The sequence below is a fragment of the Heterodontus francisci genome, chromosome 2 (genome assembly GCF_036365525.1).
Source record: "Heterodontus francisci isolate sHetFra1 chromosome 2, sHetFra1.hap1, whole genome shotgun sequence".
Lineage (NCBI taxonomy): Eukaryota > Metazoa > Chordata > Chondrichthyes > Heterodontiformes > Heterodontidae > Heterodontus > Heterodontus francisci.
This window is the reverse complement of record NC_090372.1, coordinates 196502024-196521975: the sequence shown is the minus strand read 5'-3', so window position 1 is coordinate 196521975 and position 19952 is coordinate 196502024. Positions and strand designations below refer to the sequence as shown.

The 19952-nt window shown below is 45.1% G+C and overlaps 1 protein-coding gene across 1 annotated transcript in view; it reads right to left on the bottom strand.

The window, feature by feature from the left end:
* lmbr1 (limb development membrane protein 1) overlaps positions 1–19952 on the bottom strand; it is a 283776-nt gene that overhangs the window by 58764 nt on the left and 205060 nt on the right. Inside the window, exons 11-12 of the mRNA XM_068015009.1 lie at positions 18102–18178; positions 7601–7678 (exon numbers count right to left, since the gene is read on the bottom strand). Coding sequence (XP_067871110.1) covers positions 7601–7678; positions 18102–18178 — 155 coding nt within the window. The remainder of the gene's footprint in view (positions 1–7600; positions 7679–18101; positions 18179–19952) is intronic.

Here is a 19952-nt window from a genome sequence, read left to right as displayed (position 1 = left end):
GGCTATTAGAATTGCAATCAATATACCTCTATCTAATTGAATGTCTCAAGGACCTAAATGGCTTATTCATGTTTCTATGTATATGGTCTGTTGAAAAATGTACACCAGTATGAAAAGCAAAATATAATCTTCCTTTTTTTTTGGATAACTTTGAATTTTTCACACCTGCACTGTAAAAAAAAAGTTTGCAATGTTTGGTTTCTGGAAATAAATGTGGAGATGGGGGGGAAATCAGCAAGACAATTTCTCTATTATACCACAATTGGAGGCTCTGTGATGTTGCAACAAGACCCAATAATGAGCACTAATAGCAATTATCCTAGAAGCACTCAGTGGGCAATGTGAGTGCAGCATCTGGTAGCAGTGCAAAGGGATATTCTCAGGTCTACTAGTACTTGGGAGGGCCCCACTCCCAGATGTGTTTGGGAGCACGAGGAGTTCCAGGGTCTGGTATATTGATAAGGGACTGGGGAATTGTGATCCCAAGGTAGAAGAACAAGGGATGGTGGTCGTGCGTACTGCTGATCATTGGGGAGTGGGGAAAGGAAACAAGGGAAGTGGGGCAGTGGACTGAGAATTATTGCCCTATCTGGAATTTTTTGTGCCAGCCTCGATTTCCATCCTCCCTTTCCCTCTAACACCGGTTTCGGCTCTCTCAAGGCACAATTCCGGTCTAAAAGCTAGCTTTTATTGCTAAAGACACTTTTACTGTATGCAGTCAGCAAACAGACCATAAGCGCAGTTGGCACTGGAAACCAGCTTTATCGTGGCCACGAAAAGACAAGAAAAAGGTCGGCAGAGGAGTGGAACTATGGGCTGGAGGTGGGCCAGACTGAGCTGGAGCAGGTCAGGATGGGTGGGAAACAGGGCAAGACAGGTTGGGTATGATGCAATGCAATTTGGTTGGGTCAGAAATTCAAGTTCCAAGCTGAAGTTAGGCCTCAAAATTTAAAAGCAAGTTAATTTTTTTTTTAAACATAATTTTAATGCAAGTATATACAGTTTGCCAGAAGGAGGGAAAATGAGCTTTAAACATTTTTTCAACAAGTATTTTGAACTATTTGATTGATTTTGGTTTTATCTGTGTTGTAGTTACTGAGTTCTGACTGGTTGCAGCTGAAAGAAATCAATTTTTGGTGCTCTCATTGATTGAGGTTCTGCTATGTTTAGTTGCCTGTCTTAGCTACTGAGTTCTGAGTTACTGAATACAATATTTGAAATATAAACTGTACATAAAGAGAATATAAAATCTGAGCAAAGTGTGTGACACCCAGTGCAAGAAATTAAAAACAAAGTGACTCCTGACAACACAGAGCATGTGCAAAGCAACCGAGGACGTCAACAGTGCGTGCAAACATTTGCCAGCTTGCCAGTATGAATGCGCGCAGGCGTGCGAAACAGTACCCCGCTCCCTCCCAACATCCCCGCTTTCAATTTCCCGCTCCTTCCCGCCTCGCAGCTGCCTTCCTTCAGCCATTCACTCTCGATGCTCCCCCCCACCAACCCCAGCCGCTCGCTTCCCACAATGCCGCCTCCCCCCCATAGCCACTTGCTCCTGCCCTTGCCGCGAAGAAGCGGTAGGGGCGGGGAGCTAGCTGCCAAAGTGGCAAGGCGGGGAGCGAGTTGTCGAGGGGTGATGGGGCAACGCGGGAGCCAGTGGCCAAGAAGAGGGAAGTGGCGAGGGCAGGAGCGAGTGGCCAAGGATGGAGAAGCAGTGAGGTGGGGAGTTAACAGCGAGCAGATGGGCGCAGGAGCGAGCAGCGAAGAGAAGCAGGAGGGAGTAAGGTACTGCTGGGGATGGGATGGAGGCAGCAATCGCAGCCACTGTGGGGATTTGGGTTTAAGGCTGCGTTTGCTTTTTGTGACAAATTGAATAGAGCCATCATTATTACTGGCAGCTGCGTGAGACGTCACAGACAGTGATGTTTCAGTGGAAGAGGCTGCATTTGCGCATGTGTCAGCACTGCGCCACCTAGTGGTTGCGTTGTCAGCAAACACAGCCAAGTAAAAATACAACAAAGCCTGGCACAGGACAAAGTGCTTATCACACATGCACACACAAGGATCTTGAGACCATTCCATGAGATGCTCTGCTCTGCACCTATTTATAGCCTGAAAGGTTCCCATTTCTGACTATCCTGTTTTAAAGATATTTTTCTATCCAGTGCAATATTTGACCTTCCAATATCATGACTCCTTCGTGGAGCCATCAATAGCCAATGGGAACTGTGTCAAAAGCTGTCTCAAAATACAAGCTTGCATATAAAGAAAGAACTTGCATTTATAGAGAACATTTCACAATCTCAAAGGACATCCCAAAATGCTTTACAGTCAATAAAGTACTTTTTATATAGTCACTGTTGTAATATAGGAAACATAGCAAGGTCCCACAAACAGCAAGGAGATAAATGATGACGTAATCTGTTTTATTGATGTTGGTTGAGATAAACGTTCTCCAAAATACTGCCATGAATCTTTTATGTCCACCTGAGAGGACAAACAGGGGGCCCTGGTTTAACACTTCATCATCAATATAGCACCTCCAACAGTGCAGTACTCCCTCAGCACTGCTCTGGAGCATCAGGCTCAAGTCTCTGGAGTTGGACCCGAACCCATAATCTTCTGACTTAGAGATGAGTGTGTTATCACTGAGACAAGATTGACACTTAATCCAATTTTCCCTTCAACCATATTGATAATGTCTTAAAAATTGCATTTGTAACTATAATTGAGATATTCATTCTTTTCTTTGTCAACTCCCCATTCATGAATTCATTCTATACGCTCTTCAACAATATGCTGCACTGTTTGTATTTGATTTGAAGTAACCAAGGTTTTGAAGTTATCAAGGTTTATGATAAATACTTGCCAAAATTTAGCAAGGCTAAGAATTTTTGGCAGATAATGAATCCATACTTTTAAATTAAAAATAATTCTGAATAAGACAAGCTTTTGTCAGTAATTTACCTTCCACAAAACTGCCAAATTGAATTTCACCCAAAACTGTTCGACAGTTAGCTTTAAAACGATGTAATTTAACAAATCCCCTACAGTACTGCTCATGGTAAGTCGAAGCATACACTGGCTTAGAACAATTATGTAACAGACATCACTAGAGCCAAAGATTTTCAATGATTTAATAAGTCAAATTCCATTGATATGAAATAGCATTATAAGATTTTACTGTTGCTTTGGAGATTGAATTCTACAACTCTGTCTGACGCTAAATGAATGGTGATTACTATAATATGTAACTAAGTATGTATGTACGGCAACTATCTGAGGCTGAACTTGACTGTTAGCAACCTTGGTATCATATATGACCCAGAGATGAGCTCTGACCACATATCCGTACCATCAATATTTCCATCTCCATAAAGTTGCCAGACTCTGCCCCTGCCTCAGCTGATCCACTGCTGAAACCCTCATTCATGCCCTTGTGACCTCGAGACAGTGTCAAATTTTGGCTTGGGACATTGCTTTAAAGGCGCTACATAAATACATGCTGTTGTTGTTTGTTATGTATTTACACCTTTTGTTATGAGAGAGTTTTTTAAAATTGTGTTTAAGGACTCATTTAAATTGTGGCAATGGATTTTGTTTTTTCACTGGGGTCATTGAAAGGACACTTGACTGCAAACACTTACTGGAAGAATCAAGGGGTGCTAAAAGCAAACTCTACTGGAGATCACCTGTCTTAAGATAAATAAACAACAGGAACATTGGAAAATGGGAGATGTTTATAGAGAATCCACGGCCAGAATTTTATGCCGCCCCAGCGGATTGGATGGTGCCGTGGGGGTGGCGTAAAATTGAGCGGCAAGCTCTGGGAGGCCTACCGCCTCGATTCCGCCTCCAAACAAATTTACAGAGTTCCGACCGGGGGAGGGGGGGGGGGGGGGGGGGGGAGAGAAACAGCCCGCCCGCCCAAGGCCAATCAAGAACCTTAAGAGGCCACTTAACGGCCCTCGCCCGCCTCCATGGGTATTTTACCCAAGGCAAGCGGGTGTGGCGGGGATGTGAAAGGCCACCCAGCGATAGCTGCCAGCCTTCCCGCGCCTCGGGGGTGGGGGCATGGCAGTCGGGCACACAGTGCCCGATTGAGGGCTGCCCCTGCCTCCCACCCCACCCCTGGGATCCAACACGCCCCTCCTCCCCCCAAACAACCACACTAGCCTCACCAGGGCATGATCAATCCCCCTGGTGAGGCAACCCAAACTTACCCAATCTCTCGGGTCCAAGGCGTCAGCTGGGCTGCAGTCCCAGCAGTGGCCACCGCTCCCGGCAGCGCTGCTGAGACTAAGAGCTGCCGGCGAACTGATTGGCCGGCAGCTCACTGAGGTGGGACCTCCTCCCTCAAGTTGGTGGAAGTCCCACCTCGGGCCAATTAAAGCCTGGGGATCCATAAAATACAGGACGGAACCCCAGGCTGGGCGGAAGTGGGTTCGTCACCAACATTTATGTCAGAGTCCGGCTCCCATCCGCCCACTGTAAAATTCCAGTCCACGTCAAGATTTATGGAGGTCAGTAGGTTGACTTTCTCTTTTGGGGTTTGGATTGTTTTCAGTTCAACTGGGACGGGAACGGTTTAGAAGACAGTTGGGGTTTTGCCTGCCAAGAAAAAAAAATCCCCAGCTCATATTGCCTGCACCTCTCTAAGAGACCCTGAGAAGTCCAGTGTGTCAGCTCCTTTTTCCTCCTGTTTTTGGAAAAACGCTGTGATTCAAGAGTGTGCTGGCTGAAAACCCAGATGCTACATTTTTCCTGCAAAGCCTACCAGACGATTTCTCGACATCTCCAGAATGAACTGCTTCTGCAAAGATCCCAGTGACCCATTTCCGTATACTTGGACACCAGATCAAAAAGGACAACTGACATCTCTTTTTTCTTCAAGAATTAACAAGTATTTGCCAAAATAATCTTTTTTTTCCTTTTCTTGTAACAGGCCTCTGCAGAGAAAATGTCTGTATTTTTTTTTCAGTGTGAGAGTTTGTGTGTGCAGGATTATAAAAAGAATCTTTCATATTTCAATCAATGTTAATGTTTTGCTTTATAATAAACTGATAATTTTGTTGTTTATTTTAAAAACCTGGTTGGTACAGTTTATTCTGGGATAAAGAGTAGCACATATGATTGACCGCATTGGTAATTAGGTAAACATTTAATTGTGAGCTGTGGAGAAATGGAACTAGAAAAGACAGTGCACTCCTCCCAGCTCAGTCATAACACCCTGTATTGATTTTTTATATCCCTTACTAGTTTTAAAGCTGAAAATACATAGCAATACATATTGGACACCTTGGTTGAAGGAGTGGGGTTCAGGTACAGAGCAATATTGTATCTTGGTAGCACTGTGGTATAGTCCACAACGTGGGCAAAATTGGAATAAATGTCCTGGAGTTTGGCAGCACTGGTATAAGACTGCTGGGGATTGGCAGCATGAGGTGAGCATTTGGTCTGGATTCACTATGTAGTGGGAACCCTAGGTTTGGCAGTAGTTCCTTGTTGTCTGTCAACAGTGATGGGAAGGGGAGGGTCTCTCAGATCTGACAGTACCGATTTGTTACTTCGAGATTTTTAAAAACATTAAATTTGGTACGCAGTGATCGGTCCCTAGAGGTTATTTCTATTTTCAGCTCTATCTCACAGGCAAGGTATTTTAAATGCAAAACAGTTATAAGAGGCGTGGTTTGCTTTCAAATTCCAATCCTTTCAAAAAAATAATATTGACATTGTGTTATATTAGCAGAAGCAACATTTGCCATGTGCAAGATTTATGACAGAGGTGCAATTGTGCTCTTTGCTCTCCAACGTTATCAAATCAATTTAGTGTTTGGCTATTTTAAACTATGTCATAGCCCTTATCTTTGGTAACATCCCAGTGATTTAGCCTGCAGCTTTTCTATTTTTTTTTTAATCCTTCTTATAATTGTACTGTACATGACATTCAAAGTGTGGTTCAAATTTGGATGTTGTACAAGTTCAACATTACCTCCTTACCTTTGAATTCTTGATACAAAAAGGATTTTTTTAAAAAACTTTCTCTACTTGTAATTATGCTGATAGGGATAGGAGGAGGCCCATGTAGAGCATAAAGAGCTGCATAGACCAGTTAGACTGAATGGTCTGTTTGTACTGTGAATACTATTATGTCTGTTTCTGTACTGTAAGTAATATGCAAACAGAAAACATTTGAAGATTTGCAGTGCTCACACCAACTATTTATGGACTGAACTTTCAATATTAGTCGAACAAGAATGGTGTTACTAAGCTGGTCTGGCCAACACCTTGCCCTCGACCAACCCCACTAACAGCTCATTTGATCAATTATCTCACTGCTGTTCTATGGAACTTTGCTATGCACAAATTGGCAGCCATGTTTTCCTACATTCTAACAGTGACTAAATTTCAAATAGTACTTTATTAATTGCGTAGTGCTTTGGGACATTGAGGACATGAAAAGCATTTATATAAATATAAGTTCTTTCTACATTAACCAAGACAACCAGTTCAAAAGAATTTTTAAAAATATTTGTTCATTCACAGGATGTGGGCGTCATTAGCAAAGCCAGCATTAATTCCCCATCCCTAATTGCCCGAGAGAAGGTGGTGGTGAGCCATCACCTTAAACCACTGCAGTCTCTGTGGTAAAGGTACTCGCACAGTGCTGTTCAGGAGGGAGTTCCAGCATTTTGACCCAGTGACGGAGTAATGGCAATACATTTCCAACTCAGGATGATGTGTGGCTTGGAGCGGAACTTGGAGGTGGTGGGTTTCCACTACACCCGCTGCCCTTGTTCCTCTAGGTGATAAGGCCATGGATTTGGGAGGTGCTGTTGAACAAGACTTGGGCACAACCTCTTTTACTATGATCTAGATGCATATGTCTTAAGATTTCTTACATTGCAACAGTACTTGGTTGGCTGTATAGCTTTTTGGGACATCTGGAGGTTTGAAAGGCAGCATGTAAATGCAAGATATTTCTTCTTCCATTTGCATAAAGATATTAGGAATATATATAAATTTCTTCACCTTTTTCTTGCTGCAAAAGCAGCTATAAATGGGAACCAATTCCAAAAAATAACAAGTTATTCAGCTGTAAATTCAAATGCATCATGAGTTTAAAAATAGTCTTAAACCAGTGTGATGGTATGCAGCCTCACTGCTGTTGATCTGATCACTCTGACTTTGAAACTCAGCAGAGTGAGCTTCCTCTCACAAACTGTTGGAACATATTGCGAGTTCTCCCTGCTGGCTGATACAGAGTTTGCATCGTTAAGTTACTGTCTGCTACCCTGCAAGCTTGAACTCATGAAAATCAGTCTGAACATATATTAGCTGCTTCAATGAACTATATAATGAAAAAAATTTACAAAAAACAAATCCCTCAAGTATTCATAATTAACACTTTATTTCGTCCTGGATTTATTTTTAACAAGAAACTAGTTGAAAGGCCAAGAAACAGCATGCTACAAGGTTGAAAACAGTAGAAGACAAGGTAAAGTAAAAATTGCAGCTAAAAGAAAAAACCTGCAAAAATGTCCAACTTCATGAATTGCAGCAGGACAGCCATTAAAACAGAAGGGCGGCCAGTTATTACCTGTGATCCTTTTGGCATTGCCGTTTCATCAACCAACAGAGCCAATATATTGAAAGCAACCAAGAGAACAGAGATTGTCTGTAAGATATAATTTGATTATTAAAAAATGTGCACAAAAAATGGTATTATCGATGTCTTCCCTCTACTAAACATAGAATATTTACTGTATGTTAAAGTTCACATTAATAAATAACATTTAATTTTGCCAACAAAATGACACATTTTAAATTTATAAAATTCAAACTTTTCATAAGAAATAATATGTCTTCACTACAGTGAAACATGATGTAGCTTTAATTCCAACAGAAGCAAAACTATTGAATATTATACACTGAGTTGTAAAATGTTTTACAATATTCTTTTTCATCTTGCAACCATCTGGGTAACAAAGCTGAATATAAAATAAGATTCATTTTATTATTGACATTTTCTATCTTTTACAACAATGAATCTGGTAATACCATAAGAATAGTCAACAGTCAGCTTTCTAAATTAACCTAAACCACCCTTTCACATATTCTAAACTCAGAGAATAAAATGATCGATTCTTGTTAAGCTTTACCAGTAAATTATGTGGACAGAAGATTTAATTTGTAGGAATTCTGACAATGATATTCCACCAAAAAATATTTTTTTCCTAAGTTTTCTGCTTTTGGCTTTTAAATTGTACATTTGTGTTTTTCCCTTTTATTCATAGGGTGATAGTTCAATGAGTTTCACATGGTGGGGGGTGGGGGGGCGCGGGGGGAGATCTGACAGGCCACTTTTCTTCTTCTTTGGCCTCCTTATCTCGAGATACAATGGATAAGCGCCTGGAGGTGGTCAGTGGTTTGTGAAGCAGCGCCTGGAGTGGCTAAAAAGGCTAATTCTAGAGTGACAGGCTCTTCCACAGGTGCTGCAGAGAAATGTGTTTGTCGGAACTGTTACACAGTTGGCTCTCCCCTTGCGCCTCTGTCTTTTTTCCTGCCAACTACTAAGTCTCTTCGACTCGCCACACTTTAGCCCCGCCTTTATGGCTGCCCGCCAGCTTTGGCGGACGCTGGCAACTGACTCCCACGACTTGTGATCAATGTCACAGGATTTCATGTCGCGTTTGCAGACGTCTCTAAAGCAGAGACATGGACGGCCGGTGGGTCTGATACCACTGGTGAGCTCACTGTACAATGTGTCTTTGGGGATCCTGCCATCTTCCATGCGGCTCACATGGCCAAGCCATCTCAAGCGCCGCTGACTCAGTAGTGTGTATAAGCTGGGGATGCTGGTCGCCTCGAGGACTTCTGTGTTGGAGATACGGTCCTGCCACCGGATGCCAAGTATTCTCCGGAGGCAGCGAAGATGGAATGAATTGAGACGTCGCTCTTGGCTGACATACATTGTCCAGGCCTCGCTGCCATAGAGCAAGGTACTGAGGACACAGGCCTGATGCACTCGGACTTTTGTGTTCCGTGTCAGTGCCCCATTTTCCCACACTCTCTTGGCCAGTCTGGACATAGCAGTGGAAGCCTTTCCCATGCGCTTGTTGATTTCTGCATCTAGAGACAGGTTACTGGTGATAGTTGAGCCTAGGTAGGTGAACTCTTGAACCACTTCCAGAGCGTGGTCGCCAATATTGATGGATGGAGCATTTCTGACATCCTGCCCCATGATGTTTGTTTTCTTGAGGCTGATGGTTCGGCCAAATTCACTGCAGGCAGCCGCAAACCTGTCGATGAGGCTCTGCAGGCACTCTTCAGTGTGAGATGTTAAAGCAGCATCGTCAGCAAAGAGGAGTTCCCTGATGAGGACTTTCCGTACTTTGGACTTCGCTCTTAGACGGGCAAGGTTGAACAATCTGCTTCCTGATCTTGTGTGGAGGAAAATTCCTTCTTCAGAGGACTTGAACGCATGTGAAAGCAGCAGGGAGAAGAAAATCCCAAAAAGTATGGGTGCGAGAACACAGCCCTGTTTTACGCCACTCAGGATAGGAAAGGGCTCTGATGAGGAGCCACCATGTTGAATTGTGCCTTTCATATTGTCATGGAATGAGGTGATGATACTTAGTAGCTTTGGTGGGCATCCAATCTTTTCTAGTAATCTGAAGAGACCACGTCTGCTGACGAGGTCAAAGGCTTTGGTGAGATCGATGAAAGCAATGTAGAGGGGCATCTGTTGTTCACGGCATTTCTCCTGTATCTGACGAAGGGAGAACAGCATGTCAATGGTCGATCTCTCTGCACGAAAGCCACATTGTGCCTCAGGGTAGACGCACTCGGCCAGCTTCTGGAGGCTGTTTAGAGCGACTCGTGCAAAGACTTTCCCCACTATGCTGAGCAGGGAGATTCCACGGTAGTTGTTGCAGTCGCCGCGGTCACTTTTGTTTTTATAGAGGGTGATGATATTGGCATCGCGCATGTCCTGGGGTACTGCTCCCTCGTCCCAGCACAGGCATAGCAGCTCATGTACTGCTGAGAGTATAGCAGGCTTGGCACTCTTGATTATTTCAGGGGTAATGCTGTCCTTCCCAGGGGCTTTTCCGCTGGCTAGAGAATCAATGGCATCACTGAGTTCCGATTTGGTTGGCTGTATGTCCAGCTCTCTTCATGCCATCATACATTCCTCTGATGTTTCCGGTGTCTGAGGCCAGCTGAATATGACTGCATAGGTGTTGCCAGTAGTCGTTTGCGCAGCGCCTGGCTGTTCTTTGTGCAGTGCTTCTGGCTGCTTTAAGTGCTGCGGATGTTAAATCGCTGGGGGATTTCTTGTAGTTCGACAGTGCAATGCGCTTAGCGGCTATGACAGGTTCCAGCTCTTCATTATGAGATTGAAACCAGTCTGCATTTCTCTTCGCACTTTTGCCGTAGGTGGTCAAAGCTGACTCATAGATGGCGTCTCTGATGTGGGCCCACTTGGTCTCAGCATCCCCTGTGGGAGTGTTTTGAAGGGCTGTTACAAGTGAGTTTAGAAATTTTTGTAACAGCTGTGGGTGAGAAATTCTGCTCGTGTTGATGCGCGGGTGGCTTTTCTGCTTGGGATGATGCAACTTCTTTGGTCTGAGTCTAACCTTGCTGCACACCAGGGAGTGGTCAGTCTCGCAGTCCGCACTGTGGAAGCTGCGTGTGATTTGAACACTGTTTAAGGCGGCTGATGTTTCCGGTGTCTGAGGCCAGCTGAATATGACTGCATAGGTGTTGCCAGTAGTCGTTTGCGCAGCGCCTGGCTGTTCTTTGTGCAGTGCTTCTGGCTGCTTTAAGTGCTGCGGATGTTAAATCGCTGGGGGCTTTCTTGTAGTTCAACCGTGCAATGTGCTTAGCGGCTATGACAGGTTCCATTTTACTTGCTACAAAAGGACAATTCTGATATCTAATGTGAAGGATGAAAAATACAACTACTGTGACTGGACATCACAATTTATAACAGAAAATCACATTTTTATTTTGACTATTTACAGATAATTATCTAGTTATGACTTTGATCCTGCCAGCTTGTCAGTGCGAATAAACTTCAATGGAAGCTGTCTAGCGAGGGACTCTTAAACTTTCGGACATCAGCCCACTCACTATCAAAATATTGTCGGGGCACCCATACCATAATAGCACACTCCCATTTTCAATTTGTTACTTTAAGCTTCACTCTTGCTTATAACACCAAATGGTTTTTGGTGCTGATGAAAAATAATTGAAAAATAGCCAGGCAAAGAACAGCTACTAGCAGAAATCATGATGATGAAAAGTAAGACTGTACATATTCTGCCTTGTTATGTGACACGTTGCCATAGTGCTCTTATATTATATTTTCCACGATGCATCACTCGTAGAACTTTATCACCAGGAGCTGCAACTCACCAGGCCAGTTGAAAGATATTTTCATAGAATCATAGAAAGTTTAAGGCACAGAATTATATTATGAATATTATGTGGAGTGGCATGTCTTGATGTATAAAGTATTGTAGTTCCACAGAAGCAGGGAGGGAAAAGCTTCTTTGCTGCATCTCTCTTAAGGATACAAACTTGTTCACAGCAGTTGAAGTAAGCAACAGGGCTCAGGTACAATTTCTAGCTATGTGACGAAAACAGATTCAAGCCTCAAGTTGCAGAAACAGAGGTCAGACCAGACTCTTAGAGGAAGCTTCTTATATTGCCAAACGTTGGTTTCATAATATAGTTTCATATTATTGGTGTTAAATATTTATTACTTCAGGTGTTAAAGTATGTATTCATACAGTTACATATCCATGATGGCAGCTGGACTACTTGGGGGAAAAATTATGCAACTTAAACTGCAGCACTTATTTTTCTGTGTGTTATTTGCTAATCTTTACTTCAGTCATTTAGTTAGGTTAAATTCCATACTTTCTTTTCTTCTTTTTCTTTTGGGCCTCCTTATCTCGAGAGACAATGGATACGCGCCTGGAGGTGGTCAGTGGTTTGTGAAGCAGCGCCTGGAGTGGCTATAAAGGCCAATTCTGGAGTGACAGGCTCTTCCACAGGTGCTGCAGAGAAATTTGTTTGTTGGGGCTGTTGCACAGTTGGCTCTCCCCTTGCGCCTCTGTCTTTTTTCCTGCCAACTACTAAGTCTCTTCGACTCGCCACAATTTAGCCCTGTCTTTATGGCTGCCCGCCAGCTCTGGCGAATGCTGGCAACTGACTCCCACGACTTGTGATCAATGTCACACGATTTCATGTCGCGTTTGCAGACGTCTTTATAACGGAGACATGGACGGCTGGTGGGTCTGATACCAGTGGCGAGCTCGCTGTACAATGTGTCTTTGGGGATCCTGCCATCTTCCATGCGGCTCACATGGCCAAGCCATCTCAAGCGCCGCTGACTCAGTAGTGTGTATAAGCTGGGGGTGTTGGCCGCTTCAAGGACTTCTGTGTTGGAGATATAGTCCTGCCACCTGATGCCAAGTATTCTCCGAAGGCAGCGAAGATGGAATGAATTGAGACGTCGCTCTTGGCTGGCATACGTTGTCCAGGCCTCGCTGCCGTAGAGCAAGGTACTGAGGACACAGGCCTGATACACTCGGACTTTTGTGTTCCGTGTCAGTGCGCCATTTTCCCACACTCTCTTGGCCAGTCTGGACATAGCAGTGGAAGCCTTACCCATGCGCTTGTTGATTTCTGCATCTAGAGACAGGTTACTGGTGATAGTTGAGCCTAGGTAGGTGAACTCTTGAACCACTTCCAGAGCGTGGTCGCCAATATTGATGGATGGAGCATTTCTGACATCCTGCCCCATGATGTTCGTTTTCTTGAGGCTGATGGTTAGGCCAAATTCATTGCAGGCAGACGCAAACCTGTCGATGAGACTCTGCAGGCATTCTTCAGTGTGAGATGTTAAAGCAGCATCGTCAGCAAAGAGGAGTTCTCTGATGAGGACTTTCCGTACTTTGGACTTCGCTCTTAGACGGGCAAGGTTGAACAACCTGCCCCCTGATCTTGTGTGGAGGAAAATTCCTTCTTCAGAGGATTTGAACGCATGTGAAAGCAGCAGGGAGAAGAAAATCCCAAAAAGTGTGGGTGCGAGAACACAGCCCTGTTTCACACCACTCAGGATAGGAAAGGGCTCTGATGAGGAGCCACCATGTTGAATTGTGCCTTTCATATTGTCATGGAATGAGGTGATGATACTAAGTAGCTTTGGTGGACATCCGATCTTTTCTAGTAGTCTGAAGAGACCACGTCTGCTGACGAGGTCAAAGGCTTTGGTGAGATCAATGAAAGCAATGTAGAGGGGCATCTGTTGTTCACGGCATTTCTCCTGTATCTGACGAAGGGAGAACAGCATGTCAATAGTCGATCTCTCTGCACGAAAGCCACACTGGGCCTCAGGGTAGACGCGCTCGGCCAGCTTCTGGAGCCTGTTCAGAGCGACTCGAGCAAAGACTTTCCCCACTATGCTGAGCAGGGAGATTCCACGGTAGTTGTTGCAGTCACCGCGGTCACCTTTGTTTTTATAGAGGGTGATGATGTTGGCATCGCGCATGTCCTGGGGTACTGCTCCCTCATCCCAGCACAGGCATAGCAGTTCATGTAGTGCTGAGAGTATAGCAGGCTTGGCACTCTTGATTATTTCAGGGGTAATGCTGTCCTTCCCAGGGGCTTTTCCGCTGGCTAGGGAATCAATGGCATCACTGAGTTCCGATTTGGTTGGCTGTATGTCCAGCTCATCCATGACTGGTAGAGGCTGGGCTGCATTGAGGGCAGTCTCAGTGACAGCATTCTCCCTGGAGTACAGTTCTAGGTAGTGCTCAACCCAGCGGTCCATCTGTTTGCGTTGGTCAGTGATTATGTCCCCCGATTTAGATTTGAGGGGGGTGATCTTCTTGATGGTTGGCCCAAGAGCTCTCTTCATGCCATCATACATTCCTCTGATGTTTCCGGTGTCTGAGGCCAGCTGAATATGACTGCATAGGTGTTGCCAGTAGTCGTTTGCGCAACGCCTAGCTGTTCTTTGTGCAGTACTTCTGGCTGCTTTAAGTGCTGCGGATGTTAAATCGCTGGGGGCTTTCTTGTAGTTCAAAAGTGCAATGCGCTTAGCGGCTATGACAGGTTCCAGCTCTTCATTATGAGATTGAAACCAGTCTGCATTTCTCTTCGCACTTTTGCCGTAGGTGGTCAAAGCTGACTCATAGATGGCGTCTCTGATGTGGGCCCACTTGGTCTCAGCATCCCCTGTGGGAGTGTTTTGAAGGGCTGTTACAAGTGAATTTAGAAATTTTTGTAACAGCTGTGGGTGAGAAATTCTGCTCGTGTTGATGCGCGGGTGGCCCTTCTGCTTGGAATGATGCAACTTCTTTGGTCTGAGTCTAACCTTGCTGCACACCAGGGAGTGGTCGGTGTCGCAGTCCGCACTGTGGAAGCGGCGTGTGATTTGAACACTGTTTAAGGCGGCTCGCCTTGTGACAATGAGGTCTAGCTGGTGCCAACGACGTGATCTTGGGTGCCTCCATGAAACCTGGTGACAGGGTTTAGTGTGAAAGAACGAGTTGGTGATGCAGAGGTTATGATAGGTACACAACTCAAGCAGTCTCTGCCCGTTCTCATTCATCCTTCCAACGCCATAGCGCCCAAGGCAGGAGGGCCATGAGTCATGGTCGGCCCCAACCCTGGCATTAAAGTCCCCCAGCAGGAATAGGTGTTCGGTGTTGGGGATGCTGCTAATGATGTTATGGAGTTGTTCATAGAACTGGTCTTTAGCTTCAGGTGCGGAGCAGAGTGTTGGAGCATAGATGCTGAGTAGGTGTACTGGACCAGAGGTGGTGAGCAGTCGGATGGACAGTATGCGTTCCGAGCCATTTGAGGGAGGCTCTATCATGCCGAGCAAGGAGTTTCTGATGGCGAAGCCCACTCCATGCTGTCTTGGTTCTTCAGGATCCCTGCCCTGCCAGAAGAAGGTGTAGTCTTGCTCTGCTAGAGAGCCACTCGCGGGGAGGTGAGTCTCCTGAAGTGCTGCAATGTCCACATTGAATCTACTGAGCTCGTTGTTAATGATGGCGGTCTTCCGAGAATCGTTGATTTGTGTAAGGTCTTCCGACAGGCCAGGACACATAGTTCTGACGTTCCAGCTTGCAAAGCGAAGGGCTGGTACCTTCTTTCCTTTTTTCATGTTGTTTGGTGTGGTGTATCAGTCCACCTTTCGGGCAATGACCCTGAGCTCCAAGCACCCATTGAAGCAGGCAGACTGTGGCGGGACAGAACCTTATTGACCGGGGGCTGCCCGGTTTGAGGCGGGCGGTAGCTGTCCAGTGAGGTGCAATGACCTCTCCCACCGACAAAGGCAACCCGTGGCGCCCAGTTTCTACGCCAATTTATCTGGACTTATAACCCGTAACTGCTGCCTTCCGTGTTGTTTTAGTCGCTGTGAGGCAACTATGGAGTGACCTCTCCATGGCGCATGCCTGGGCAAATTTATGGAGGTTGAGAGTTGCCCAGTCGTCAAAACCCCCCTCTCGGCCTTTCTGGTGGGGTCCAAAGGAGTGCAGGACACGACGTTTGGCACCAGTATGGCTGCAGGAACTGCCGGAAACATGCCAAAGGTGACACATGACCGCCTACGGGGTTCCGCTCCGGATTTTCTGTTAGGGTTTACTCCCTTAGCCTTGGTCTCTCCCGTGACGCCCACAAGGCAGTGGGGTTGTTGGGGCCCCTACACAGGTGTCGGATGGTGCCGGTGGGAGGAGGGGATGCAAGGGGGAGGGGTAGAGGGAGGGGATGCAAGGGGGAGGGGTAGAGGGAGGGGGTGGGGGGGGGGTGCAGGGGAAGGGGGTGCGGGGTGAAGATGGTGCGAGGGGGGGGGCGGGCTGGGACGGGGTTGTGAGGGGGTGAGCTGAGAGGGTGGAGCAGGGAAGGGGACGGGGGTGGGGGTGGGGGTGGGGGGGGGGTGGAAGGGGGGTAAAGGGGGGGGGGGAGGGGGGGGTGGAATCTGGTGCAGGTAATAAGCCATTTCCTCAGTGCCCACCATCGACGTCCGGAAAGCTCATCCACGTCCTTCGGGAGGTGAAGCATCATTTGGCAGACTTAGAGGTGATTACATTTGCTAAGGGTTTTTTCTTTTTGCAGTGGTTTAAATAAAGGCATGCAGCATTGCCGACAGTGCGCTGCAGATGCTCTCCGAGCCATCTCCCGCGGGCGCTTTGAAGTTGCGGCCGGGGGGGCCGTTCGTGGATGTTTTGGGTGTTCGGGGCACCTTTTCACAGGACTTCTCTCGGGTCCCGCAGCTCCTTCTTCACCTCAATGGACTTACCGCACGCCGTGGCTGCAGACACTCTGGACTGTGAAGACAGCAGGATCGGAGATTGAAGTATCGGCAGCTGTGCTCGTCAGTTTCATCCGGATCAATTTCATTGAGAAAACAAAGAGCAGGTGTGGCTGGGGGAGGGCAGTGGGCCCAGGTAACATACACTAAACTAACTGTTAACTTTTAGATAGGGCTAAAATGAACTGATTTAAAGAGCCAGGGGAATTTAAACAGTTTAAGAGGGCAGATTGGGGGAGAAAACGTTAGGGATGGGAGCAGATGGCCATGGATAGAGATGAACAGCAAGGGAGCTTCCTAGGGAGCTTCCAGCCCAGGAGCCATCTTGAACCATACTTAAGCCCATCAGAAAAGTTTGGGACAGGATTTTATTTCCAGCTGGAGAGATGTGCAATTGTTCTTTAATTGTATCGATGTCTCACAAATGATTAGCCACTGACCACCTTTCAGAAGCAATTGAGTTAATATTGGGTAACAAGAATGGGCTCTGTTGTGACACCTCCCCAGTCAAATAACATGCCAGCAATCACTGTCCAGATTCACTTACCAGAATGACCACTTAAATTGTAATGTTATTTCATCTTGTCAATTATTTTTTTACATCCCCTCTTGAAATTTTGACTCCTTACCAGCAACGTTCCCTGCAAATTCTTTTCCAAGTTAACAGCCCCTTTAAAATTTTTTGGGTGGCTAAGCACACACGTTAATTTAAAAGGGACCAGCTTGTACGCAGCCTGACATGCAACTTAGAGGGAACATTGCCTGCAAGAAACAGTTCCACAAATGTCTCATCCAAGTGGTAATTTCTCGCATGAGCTTTCAGTGAATGACTAAGTCGTAGTTGAGCCCAATCTTTTCATCTGAAGTCCACAAATGTGCATTTGTCTCTTTGGAACTCTCTTCCTCAAAAGTTGATGGTAGCAGAGTCTTTGAATATCTTTAAGGCAGAGGTAGATAGATTCTTGATAAGCAAAGGGGTGAAAGTTATTGGGGTAGGCGGGAATGCGGAGTTGAGGTTACAATCAGATCAGCCATGATCTTATTGAATGGTGGAGCAAGCTCAAGAGGCCGAGTGGCCTACTCCTGCTCCTATTTCTAATGTTCATATTTCATATATTGGTCACCAGACACTGTCCAACTCGCCCACCCTCTGACTCAGGGATGCTGAGGCTGATTGTAGCAGTCTTAGAGCCACTCTAACTGAAACCACATAACTCAGTACAGACAGACAAGTCTGGATTTGAATGGCTCAGTTACTCATCGGATAAATTCAATCATCAGGGGACATTTATCAATAGATTTTGAAGGATCATCACAAAGCTTTTAATTCTACCATCAGAAATGGTCAGTATTTTGTTTTTACTGTTCTCTCAGGGAATCCACAAAACATGTCTGTAGTCAACAGAGAAGACATTCTAGCAACCTGCTATGAAAAGTTTAAATTGTCAATCGAAATCAGGAAGTCCTAAATGCGAGAAACAGTAGCGACACTATGTCATCCAACCTACCAACCTGGCTCCCATTAAAATAACACTTTGTAAAGGTATAACACTATGATCATAAATATGCTGATTACATCTGTATAAAATCAGTGCACTGTACTAATCATTTTTGTCTTATACCAAGCAAAAATGATTATTCATTGGAATAGAGTAGATTTAGAGTTTGAAATCTGTACTATCAAATGTGCACCTGGATTCAAAGATAACTGGGAATAAACTAACAGTTCCACGAACTGGAATATTTTTCAACAAAAGCAGCTTACCGTTCCTGACAATAGTATCAGCATAACAACAGGATAAACCAAATTTCTTTCCCACGCGGATGCCTTTTTGCGTCGCTCTTACGAAAAGAAAACACAATAGTTAAAAATGTCATTCATACTGGAATTCTCAAAGTTTTAAACTAAACTCAGGTATATAAAACTGTTAAAAAAACAACAGCAGAATAGAGCTTATTCCCACATTTAATATGGAATATAGGAGCTGCATTGCTTTACCACTTACTATTTTACATCTTGCAATGTGGACTTCCTTAGCAAACTATTTGAGGCCCAATGTCCCAATTACCAAAGTATTATACAAGGGAGAAAGCAAATTCACAACAAATCTCCAAAACGGTGCATGCAGATAAACATCCACAAGCGCTCCCAAAACATGTAATGTAATTCCTGAGGAAAATGTAGCATTTGAGAAGTTTCCAAGATACTTTCAAAGATGAAGCTTCACATCAAAACCACGCAACGGTAAAAGTCCAATTTCCCAGAAATATTCAACCATTTGTTCAAAAGTGAAATACATAGTTGACAATATTTTAAGCAAACAGCTTACAGACCCTCTTGTATTGGTATGTGCAGGAAAGTTATAGTTTAAAAGTTTAGGGAGCATGTTGTTACGGCAAATTTTTATGATACTTGCCACCTAGCCTATGTTATACATGATCTGAGAGAGCAGTGTAAATCGGAGAGATCTACATACTTAATAAAATCTTCCTTGTTGCATAGAAGCCAACATCTATGCCATGTAAATCATGGTCCAGATATTGATTTATGTATCCCATAATCCATTTTGATTGTCATGCAACTACTGCTTGACTGCATAACTTGGAAACAGAAGAAAAAAATGATAACGAGATCCTGCCATTGAATTCTGCAGGACCTCTGCATCTGTTGGATTTCCAGGTTTCCCCTCACTACCACACTCCCCTGCATGCTCCCCACCTCCCGTATCACAGAATCACAGAATAATACAGTGCAGAAGAGGCTCATCGAGTCTGCACCGATGCATTAAAGACACCTGACCTGTCTACCTAATCCCATTTGCCAGCACTTGGCCCATAGCCTTGAATGTTATGACGTGCCAAGTGCTCATCCAGGTACTTTTTAAAGGATGTGAGGCAACCCGCCTCTACCACCCGCCCAAGCAGGGCACTCCAGACCGTCACCACCCTCTTGGTAAAAAAGTTCTTCCTCAAATCCCCCTTAAACCTCCCACGCCTCACCTTAAATTTGTGACCCCTCATAACTGACCCTTCAACTAAGGGGAACAGCTGCTCCCTATCCACCCTGTCCATGCCCCTCATAATCTTGTACACCCCGATCAGGTCACCCCTCAGTCTTCTCTGCTCCAGTGAAAACAACCCAAGCCTATCCAACCTCTCTTCATAGCTTAAATGTTCCATCCCAGGCAACATCCTGGTGAATCACCTCTGCACCCCCTCCAATGCAATCACATCCTTCCTATAATGTGGCAACCTGAATTGCACACAATACTCCAGCTGTGGCCTGACCAAAGTTCTGTACAACTCCAACATGACCTCCCTGCTTTTGAAATCTATGCCTCGATTGATAAAGGCAAGTGTCCCATATGCCTTTTTCACCACCCTATTAACCTGCCCTTCTGCCTTCAGAGATCTATGGACAAACATGCCAAGGTCCCTTTGTTCCTCGGAAATTCCCAGTGTCAGGCCGTTCATTGAACACTTCCATGTCACATTACTACTTCCAAAGTGTATCACCTCACACTTTTCAGCGTTAAATTCCATCTGCCACTTTTCTGCCCATTTGACCATCCCCTCTATATCTTCCTGTAACCTAAGACACTCCACCTCACTGTTA